This window comes from Eubalaena glacialis, chromosome 8 (genome assembly GCF_028564815.1).
Source record: "Eubalaena glacialis isolate mEubGla1 chromosome 8, mEubGla1.1.hap2.+ XY, whole genome shotgun sequence".
Taxonomy (NCBI): domain Eukaryota; kingdom Metazoa; phylum Chordata; class Mammalia; order Artiodactyla; family Balaenidae; genus Eubalaena; species Eubalaena glacialis.
The window spans coordinates 123281069-123290363 of record NC_083723.1 but is presented as its reverse complement, the minus strand read 5'-3'; the positions used below and the strand labels follow the sequence as shown (position 1 = coordinate 123290363).

At 63.8% G+C, this 9295-nt stretch overlaps 2 protein-coding genes across 3 annotated transcripts; one reads left to right on the top strand and one right to left on the bottom strand.

Moving 5' to 3' along the window:
• Positions 1-17: 17 nt before the first annotated feature.
• Positions 18-4083, top strand: CDK5 (cyclin dependent kinase 5). Its single transcript, XM_061198939.1, has 12 exons — positions 18-144; positions 802-890; positions 982-1049; positions 1182-1242; positions 1341-1397; positions 2103-2198; positions 2335-2409; positions 2548-2644; positions 2821-2890; positions 3444-3504; positions 3617-3697; positions 3804-4083. The coding sequence occupies exons 1-12, from the start codon at positions 108-110 to the stop codon at positions 3888-3890; spliced, it is 879 nt and encodes a 292-aa protein (XP_061054922.1). The 5' UTR covers positions 18-107; the 3' UTR covers positions 3891-4083.
• Positions 4084-5184: 1101 nt separating this feature from the next.
• Positions 5185-8994, bottom strand: ASIC3 (acid sensing ion channel subunit 3). 2 transcript variants are annotated; one of them, XM_061198937.1, is made up of 11 exons: positions 8461-8994; positions 7558-7708; positions 7229-7356; positions 6870-7071; positions 6718-6774; positions 6468-6615; positions 6078-6169; positions 5881-5960; positions 5708-5779; positions 5457-5515; positions 5185-5361 (listed from the first exon to the last, which is right to left on the bottom strand). In XM_061198937.1, exons 1-11 carry the CDS (start codon positions 8992-8994, stop codon positions 5226-5228), a joined length of 1659 nt encoding a protein of 552 aa, XP_061054920.1. In that variant the 3' UTR covers positions 5185-5225. The 2 variants fall into 2 exon arrangements, with proteins under 2 accessions (XP_061054920.1, XP_061054921.1); XM_061198938.1 differs by having other exon boundaries at positions 5185-5338.
• Positions 8995-9295: the final 301 nt, after the last annotated feature.

Below are 9295 nucleotides of genomic sequence, written 5' to 3'. Positions count from 1 at the left end.
GCAGGGGGGCGGGGCAGGACCGGAGGCTGGGGTGCCGCCTCCTCTGCAACGCCGGGCCCGGAGTCTTAGAACCCAGGGCCCGCGAGGGTCCTCGCGCGGCTGCCGCGATGCAGAAATACGAGAAACTGGAGAAGATTGGGGAAGGTAATGGGACCACGAGATGTTCCTGCAAGATCTCCTTCTGCAGACCCTTTAGCATTCCTTGCAGCCCGGCCTGCTGTACCGTCAGCAATACCCACAGACTCCAACCTCAGCACTCGCTGCAGCCCTGGCCCTGAGCTCAACACCCCTTGCAGACACCAATCCTCCCACTGTTAGCATTTCCCATAGACGCCCCCCTCCCAACCTTAGCACCCCTGTAGACCCACCTCCGACCTCTGCACGTGCTGCATTTCCTACCCCTATCCTCAGCACCACTTGCAGAACCTCACCCACCCCACAGCCTCAGTTCTCGCTGCAGACCTCCAACCTCAACGTTCCTGCCGGCCCTCATTCCTTTCCCAGACCCCTGCTCCCTATTTTCAGACGCTCCAGAAGCTCAGCCTTTATTATAGACCTCCTCTCCCAGCAGCTGCAGCCTCTTCCTGTTGCAGACACCCCTGAGCCATCTGCAGGCTCCTCTCTGCCACATCCCCACTCACAAAGCTCTTCCATGCCGAGCCTTCACCCTGAATCTCTTCCCCCACTTTTCCAGGCATCAGAAGTAACACACTCCCAGGCTGCTTGCTCTCCCGGCAGGGACCTCCTGGGTTGGGGAAGGGTGCCCCATCCTTTCCCTCAGCCCTGACCTCCTTCCTCTAGGCACCTATGGAACAGTGTTCAAGGCCAAAAACCGGGAGACTCATGAGATCGTGGCTCTGAAACGGGTGAGGCTGGATGATGATGATGAGGTAGGACTGGGGCATTGGGGCCAGGGAGGGGTTGAGGGCCTAGGCTGGGTGGGGTGTGACTGTGGCGCACCTGGCCCCCTCCAATGTGTAGGGAGTGCCGAGTTCTGCCCTTCGGGAAATCTGCCTCCTCAAGGAGCTGAAGCACAAAAACATTGTCAGGTGTGTAGATGGGTGGGGTCCTCCTTGCCTGTGTGGTCCGGTGGTGGGGGCTTCCGAGATGGGCTGGGCTGATACTGGGATAGTAGGTGCAGACTGGTGGGCCTGCCTGGCTGAGCACTCGCTTCTCCCTAGGCTCCACGACGTCCTACACAGCGACAAGAAACTGACTTTGGTTTTTGAGTTCTGTGACCAGGTGAGAGGGGGACTTGAGGGACAGCAGCCTTGGGAGGATATAGGGACCCAGACTGAGGTTACACTCTATCCCATCCCCCACCCCCATCCCTTTTTTAGGACCTTAAGAAGTATTTCGACAGCTGCAATGGTGACCTAGATCCTGAAATTGTGAAGGTGAGGACACTGGTTTCCTGGGAGCTCACTGAGGCTGGGATTGGCGTCCGGATTCAGTGGACGTGCTCTCAGGCCCTGCACGGGGACACTCGGGGCACGAGGGGAGGAGAAAACCCTGGTTCTGCCTCCGAGAGCGTCCATCTTAGCAAAAGCACTTTCACGTGATCGCTTTGACCTGAAAGGAACACTCTGACGTCAGTGATAGGATTTACATTTGAGAGGCAGGAAAGTGAGGTTCAGAGAGATTCATTCATTCAACAAATACGTACTGAATGCTCTGCAGTGTGCCAGGCACTGTTCTAGGCCCAGGTTCCAGGGCAAAGAAGTGCTGAATAATAAGACAGCACAGTACATGCGTTGTTGGTTATGATGTTCGGTTATGATCTCTCCCCTACCTGGCCTCATCATAACCGTTCAGACGGTTATGATGAGGCCAGGTAGGGGAGAGATCAGTGTGGGCTGGGGAGGTAGGAAGGCCCACCAAGTTGTCAGTTCCGGAAAGGTGGGGACCAGGGCCCCCGTTCACCTTTCGAGTACCCAGCAAAGAATGAAGTAGGTCCTCGATAATGAAGGGGTGATGCTGGGCCGAGCTTGGGGCTGAAAGACTGCTGGGGTTTCAAGGCAAAGCAGAGGGGAGCGTGACCCATCGTTGGGCCCGCTTCCCACCCAGACGGTTCGATGACCTCCTCCCTGCCCCTCCCCCAGTCGTTCCTCTTCCAGCTGCTGAAAGGCCTGGGATTCTGTCACAGCCGAAACGTGCTACACAGGGACCTGAAGCCTCAGAACCTGCTCATAAACAGGGTACCTCTGGGGGAGAGGGCGGGCCCTCAGGGAGGCTGGCGTGGGATGAGGGGAGCTGGACGGGAAGGCGGGAGCGGGGGGCCTGCCCTCAGACTGTGGAAGAGCCCCTCTCCGTGCCCCTCCCCCTCCCCCTCAGAATGGGGAGCTGAAATTGGCTGATTTCGGTTTGGCTCGTGCCTTTGGGATCCCTGTTCGCTGTTACTCAGCTGAGGTGAGCTGCGGGGCGGGAAGTGGGGGTGAGGGAGGGAGTCCCCAGCCAGCATCCCTCAGCTCCTCCTCCGGACTCCTCTCTGAGCGCTCTCCTCCCCAGCCCTCTAACTGGGGGTCCCTGCGGTGGGGTCTTCTCCAGGTGGTCACGCTGTGGTACCGCCCGCCGGATGTCCTCTTTGGGGCCAAGCTGTACTCCACGTCCATTGACATGTGGTCAGCGGGCTGCATCTTCGCAGGTGCCGCGCCGGGGTCTGCAGGGGCACTCCGTCTCCCGTTTGAGTGGACAAAGAGGGTCTGGAGGGGCCCCTCTGGGGAAGGGAGTGGGGCCCCTGGGTGGGGAGGAGGCACAGCAGGGCTGTGGGAGGGAGGGCTTCTTCGCCTGTCACCCCCCCGCCCCCCGCCTCTCTCCCAGAGCTGGCCAACGCGGGGCGGCCCCTGTTTCCTGGCAACGACGTAGATGACCAGCTGAAGAGGATCTTCCGATATTCTTCCATCTCCCTTCACCTCAAGCCCTCTGGGAGGGGATCTGGGAGCCTCTGGAGCTCAGAGTGCAGGCAGGGAGGGCGGCGGTGGGCTGGGCTAGGCCTGGGGGCGCCTCAGGGCTTCTCCTGAGGGCAGAGGGTGGTGGGCGCCCTGGTTGTCACAGGGCAGGTGCCCGCCGCCAGCTGGAGAGCGTGCAGCCTGTAGGCAAGGAAGGCTCACTCCTCCAACTGAGAGCCAAGTCCTTAGGCTGAAGGAGCCGAAAGGAGCAGGGGGACGATTAGTGAGAGTGGGGGAGCGCTGACCGCTTCATCAGGACCACGGACCTCAGGGTTTAGGTCAAAGTCGTTAATGGCTCTGAAGCACCTGGCCTGCAGAAAACAGCACGCAGCTGGGACCGCGTATGAGGGTTGCATGGGCCGGGGGCCGCCTTCTGTCGTGAGCTGGGGGATAAAGTGAGGAGGGCAGGGGTGGGTATGAGGAATCCCCCTTCCCCAGGGGAAGAGCCCCTCACCTGCCCCTTTCCACCTGAGTGATCCTTGACCCCGTGGACACGCTGCTGGGGACACCAACCGAGGAGCAGTGGCCCGCCATGACCAAGCTGCCAGACTATAAGGTATGACGGGTAATGGGCTCATGGGTGGTTCATCAGTGGCCCCCCTTAGTTCCTGGCCTAGCAGCCTCCACACCCCCCCGCACCCCTGGCTGACTCACCCTGCCCCCCACAGCCCTACCCGATGTACCCAGCCACAACGTCCCTGGTGAACGTCGTGCCCAAGCTCAATGCCACAGGGAGGGACCTGCTGCAGGTGACCAAGGGCAGGGTACGGGGGCTGGGGCCGGGGCATTTGTCGGGAGGGACCCGGGGAGCGCGGGGCTCTGGGCGTGAACCTGCCTCGCCTTCTGTGCATCCAGAACCTCCTGAAGTGTAACCCCGTCCAGCGCATCTCGGCAGAAGAGGCCCTGCAGCACCCCTACTTCTCCGACTTCTGCCCGCCCTAGGCTCCAGGCCCCCGGCAGCCAGGCTGGGGCCTGGCCTATTTAAGCCCCCTCTGGGGAGGGGAGGAAAGGCAGGATGCACGGTGTGCCAAGCTCCAGCTGTGCTGGGCCCAACCAGGGTGGAGGTGCCCTAACCCGTGTTCTTCACTCCCTCCATGGACTTTATTTAATTTCATAAATTGGCTCCTTTCCCACAGTCTGGCTGGTGTGGTGGTAAAGTGGCTCTGGGGGCGGGGGGGCGTGGTGCTGGGGGGGCCTGAGGCTCTGTTTCGTTTCACCACCCTCTGCAACCCTGCTTCCAGCTCCAGCACAACCCAACTGTCCAGCCCTGGCTCTGCTACTCTAAGTGGCTGGAGGCTGGGGGTTGGAGGCTATGACCCTTACCCTTAGGTCTGCACCAGGGGCCGCGCTGCCACCACACGTGTGCGTGTGCGCTCGTGCCCTTCCCTTTGCCCAGGAGGCGTTAGGCTCCCAGTGTCTGAGAGCAAGGATGGGCTTCCACCAGAATGGGGGGAAAAGAGCCAGGCCTTTCCTTATGGTTCTTGTCCCACGTGTACCCGCCCTGCCTCCTCCCTCCTCGTGCCCCCCACACCCAGGCCCTCAGGCTGGGACAGGAGGCACCCAAAGCGGTGGCTGGGAACACCCCCTCCCCCGCTCCCTTATTTGTCATTTTCCAGTATTTAGGGTGCCGCGAAGGAGCCGAGAAAGCGGGCCTGGGCCTGTGCTTACTGGCAGGGGTGGGAAGGGAGGGCCTGGGCTCCCCCCGCAAGCTGGGGCCTGCAGCTCTCCTGCAGAGGCTGCGGAAGCAGGAGCGGTTCCTGTGCAGGGCGGGCAGGCTGACACTCAGTCCCAAGTGTGAGAAAAAGTCATGAACGCCTAAGACAGGACAGCAGCTTGTGTTCTTGGAAGCGGGCTAGCCACGCCAGCTTCTCCCCACCTGCGCCGCCGCTTCTTGCCGGGCTCTGGATAAGAGCCTTCTGCCAGCCCTTCCCTGATCGGACCCCAAGTGCGGCTGTCCTACCACCGCCTCCTCTGCCTTCACGCCCGGCTTTGGGCTCCGTTCACTCTCAGATGTCGGTTTGACAAACTCATTCACACTGAGGTTCAAGTGACCGATGCCCGCTTACTATTCTTCTCTCGTAGAGAGATTTCTGGAGGTTAACATTTCAGACATCACGTGTGCTGGATGATGGCTGGCAGAGGCCTTCTTGTGCCCGAGTAGGGCTGACTGGGGCCTGGCTGGTCTGCCTGTAAGTGGAACAGCTGAGGCTGAGGCACTAGAACTTTATTTGGGGTGAAGGTGGCAAAGACACGTGCGGGCTGGCCACGTCCAGGATGTCAGGGTGCGGCCCTGAAGACACAGCCGCCCCATCTAGAGCCGGGTGACGAGGTAGCAGGTGCGTTGAGAGGAAGAGAGCGTCTTGGTGACGGCACAGGGAGGGGTGGGAGGCCTGGGGAGACACGGACCACGGCCCTGGGACAGGAGGCCTCTCGCCCACTGCCCTGCCCCTGCCCTCTGGACTGGACCTGCCCCGTCTCCCTTGACATTAGGGGGCCCTGTCTTGTTACCTGGGGCCCAGGCTGAGGTGGGGAACTGGGGTTCGATGGCTGCCCAGCCCTTCCTGAAGCTGTGAGAGGAGGGAGAGGGTCAGAGGTTGGGGGGGGTGGCGGCGGGGATCCTCCCTCCCAGGGACCAGCCAAGGTCACTGCACGCCCCTCCCCCATCACTTTTCTCAGCTGGGTAGGGGGGGCGTTCTACACTTGGGAGGAGGGCTGAGCACCCGCAGTGGAGACAGCAGGGGAGGAGGAGGGGCTATTACCAGGTTGGCGCTGGAGTGCCTTTGGGAGCGCTTTCGGTTCCAGAAGTATCCCAGGACTCTGTCCCGGAACACCTGGGGGAAGCAGTGCTGGAGGTGGCCAGCGCATACCTGCCCCCTGGATCCTGTGGCTTGGCTCTGCCCCCCTCCCACGGCTGGAGCCCAAGCCCACCCACCTCACAGAGGTAGTCCAAGATCTCCAGGACCGTGAGCAGGCTGGCGCCGACGAACAGCCCCATCTGGCCCCCAATGTCACCTGTGGAGACGGGGTCACCTGTCAGCTCACTGCTACCTGCTCTGCCTGCACCTCCCCAGACCGCAGGTTGCCTGCACGCGTGCACGCACACACGCACACACGCACACACGCACGCACCGAGCAGCTCCGACATTTCATAGGCCTTCTTCTGCTCCACCGTCTCGTAGTTGAGGGCCTCAAAGAAGATGTCCAGCGTCAGCACATTCTCCCTGGAGGAAGAGAGGCCAAGAGTGTTCGCCAGACGCCCCTAGTGCCAGCTGCTGGCAGGAACAGGTGCCCCATTCTCTGGTCTCTGAGTCCTTTCCTGAGCCCTGGGGAGGGGTGTCACCGTCCCCATTTTCTGAAGAGCCGGCGTCAGAAAGGTTAAGCAGCTTGCCCAGAGTCCCCGAGCCCGGTAATGATGTGTAGCTTGGTGTCCCATCCCTGGGCGCTGCGCACGGAGGCTCGGCGCTCGCCTCGCCCCCGGGCCCCCGGGCCCCCGGGCCCCGGGCCCCCTGCGGGGCTCACGCGATGTAGGCCTCGCTGCGGTTGTGTTTCCGGGCCAGGTAGCGGGCGGCGGCGCGGCTCGGCATCCGCACCATGGAGAGCTCCTTGGCGTAGCGCGTGCTGGCGCACGGGTTGGGGCAGGTGCACGCGTCCTTCCGCAGCATGGCGTCTGCGGGCCACAGGCGCCTGGGTCAGGGCCGCCCGCCCCGCGGGGTCGGGGTCGCGGGTGGAGCGGGGTGGGGACGGGATGCGGGAGAGGCTTGCCCCTTACCCAGCACCGGGTGGGCACAGTCCTTGTACTGCTGGGGGCTGCACACCGGCGCGCCGCCTACACGGGGGCGAAGGAGACAGCTTCAGGAGCGGCCCCCCCCAAGGCCTCCCCGCCTCCTCGGACCCCCTCCTCCGCTGCCCCCAGCCCCTTACCTGGCATATGCATCATTCGGCAGCCGCACTTCCGAGCCACATAGCGGCTCTCGCAGGCCAGGCGACACCCTATTAGACTATAGGGAGGGCTGGGGCCTGGGCTGGGACTTGGGGCACCCAGAGGACCAGAGGGTTCTGGCTCAAAGTCAGGGTCCAGAGAGACAGAGCTGCAGTCACCCCAGGGTGGCGGCAGGAAGCTCAGCTGTAGGCGGACAGGTTAAGGAGGCTCTGGGAGAAGTGGGGGCCTGGGTAGAATGCGACATCTCTGGGACAGGTCTGAGGAGCTGGGGTTGGGGTCTGAGGTGGTGTGGGCTGAGGAGGGAGTCGGAGCCTGGTCTTGGAGGCACCAGAGAGGATGCTTGCTGCTTCTGGCAGGACACAAAAGTCTGGTAGCCAGGGGCTGCCCCGAAGCCCAGCTGGTCAATGAGTGGCGGCTCCTCCTGGCTGTGGATCTGCACTCGGATCCCCGCCTCAAACGGCGCCTCCTCTGCAGGGAAGGGGGGACCCTGAGGCCTGAGTCCCAAGAGGCCCCTCCTGCAGCCCCCTCTCCCCAGGGCTGTGACCGGCTAAACCCACCCGCTTCCCACAGGAAAGGACAAGCCTGGGGCCCTCCCCGCACCTCCACTTCTTCCCAGGGCCTTCTGCACCCCCTCTGCCACTCCCCGGCCTCACCCGTGCGCCCCCGTACCCATATCCCTCCACATGGGCAGATACTCATCCTGCTGCACGTCCAGCATGACCTCCAGCCCATTGCCCATGCCGCCCTTGGGAGTGGTGAGCAGCTCTGCCCCTTCGGCGCCAGAGTTAAAGGTGTAGCACTGCCCCATGCGGGTGAAGACCTGGGGGAGGGCAGACAGGTGACAGGCTTTGCCCGGGAACCAGGAGCTCAGCCAGCCCTTTCCCCTGGGCCAATGCGAGGACCGTGGGACCCCTCCCTCCCCATCCTCTATTTGGGTCTCTTATTTGAACACTGAAGCCCACATCTTAACGCCCCCAGACCCTCCCTCAACCGGCACATGTAGCTGGACCCTCACTGACTGTGACCAGCTAACCCTGCCCCTTTCCCACAGGAAAGGACAGGCTTGGGCCCTCCCGTTCCTCACTCCCACCTCCACCCCCAGCCCAGGGCACAGCCTGCAGGGCAAGTGTTTCTTTGGAGACTGGCATAAAGGGAAGAGGGGCCCAGCTGCCCTCCTTCAGGTCTGGCAGAATGTGTAAGAGGCAGCGGGGAAACCAGCCCCCTCCCCCTGGCAGAGAGGAGGGTCTCCTGCCCTAGAACACCAGATCCCCCCACGCCCCAGGAGCAGGCTCTCCACAGACCAGACCTTGGGCCCAGAGCCAGCCTGGGTGGGTGCCCCTGGCTGGGAGGCGTGACCTTGCACGCTGCAGTCCGACTGAGCAGCAGGGAGGGGCCCGAGGAGGACAGCTTCCTGGCTGAACAGAAAGGCACTGGTGGGGTGGGGGAGGAAAGGATCCCCCAGCACGGCTGTTAAGGTTCCCTGGCTCTGGGGGAGTGTGGGCCGGCCAGGCCCGGCAGGGACCGCCTGGCGCTCCCGGGCCCCCGGCTGGACGGATCGGACGGCTGGCTCACCGTGGTGAAGTTCTCGGGCCCGCATGGCCAGCCTCGGTAGCGGCAGGCCAGCAGCATGTCCTCGAGGGCATGCCCGGCCCGGGCGTAGAGCCGGGCCACGTCGAAGGTGGGGCTGGGCATGAAGCCGGGCGGCGCGGGGGGCCGGCCCAGGGCACGCAGGTAGGCGGCGTGCTCGGCGGGCTCCAGGCCCAGCAGCGCGGGCCCGGCCCAGTGCAGGTCGTTGGGCGTGAGGCGTGAGCGGCGCAGCGGGTTGATGTTGCACAGGGTGATGGCCGGGAAGGTGAGCCAGCGGCTCTCACGCTCCTCCAGGGCCGTCTCGTGGTGGAACTCCCCGTAGTAGCGCACCCTCCCAGCCACCTGGTAGAGGAGGGTGGCCAGTGCCAGGAGCACGGCTGTGGTCCACAGCCCCCGGCGCGCCATCGGGCCCCCCGGGCCGAAGACGTGGCCCAGGCCGTGCATCGAGCAGCTGCTGGCGAACACGCGGATGTCTGAGGCCGGCGGCTGGGCCTCCTCCGGCCCTGAGCGGGCCTTCATGGCCGGAGCCCGGGGTGCGGGGGGGACCAAGCTACAGAGGCTTAGGAGGAGGAGAGAGGGTCGGTCCGAGGACTGGAGGGGCTGAGAGGGGGTTCAGAGGGTCAGGTAGGGGTCACGCGGGTGTTCGGCCAGGGGAGGAGAGGGTGGGGAGGTACTGGCCTGGCGGGTCCAGCTCGGCTTCCTCCAGGACCTGACCGTGGCTCTGCTGGGCGCGGTGCTGGGCTGGGGGCTCCGAGGCAGAGACCAGGTAGGGTGCAGCCGACGTGGCAAGCAGGGCGGCTCTGCTGGAGGCTGCTCCGCT

Bases quoted from the DNA above. Each gene is read 5' to 3' on its own strand.
- ASIC3 (XM_061198937.1), bottom strand. From the start codon at position 8,994: ATGAAGGCCCGCTCAGGGCCGGAGGAGGCCCAGCCGCCGGCCTCAGAC. The intron at 7,357-7,557 runs GTACGGGGGCGC...CCTTCCCTGCAG, and splicing joins GCCCATGTGGAGGGATATGG to AGGAGGCGCCGTTTGAGGCG. The intron at 5,961-6,077 runs GTGCGTGCGTGT...CCGTCTCCACAG, and splicing joins TGAAATGTCGGAGCTGCTCG to GTGACATTGGGGGCCAGATG.
- CDK5 (XM_061198939.1), top strand. From the start codon at position 108: ATGCAGAAATACGAGAAACTGGAGAAGATTGGGGAAG. The intron at 2,199-2,334 runs GTACCTCTGGGG...CCTCCCCCTCAG, and splicing joins AGAACCTGCTCATAAACAGG to AATGGGGAGCTGAAATTGGC. The intron at 2,891-3,443 runs ATATTCTTCCAT...CCCCGTGGACAC, and splicing joins CAGCTGAAGAGGATCTTCCG to GCTGCTGGGGACACCAACCG.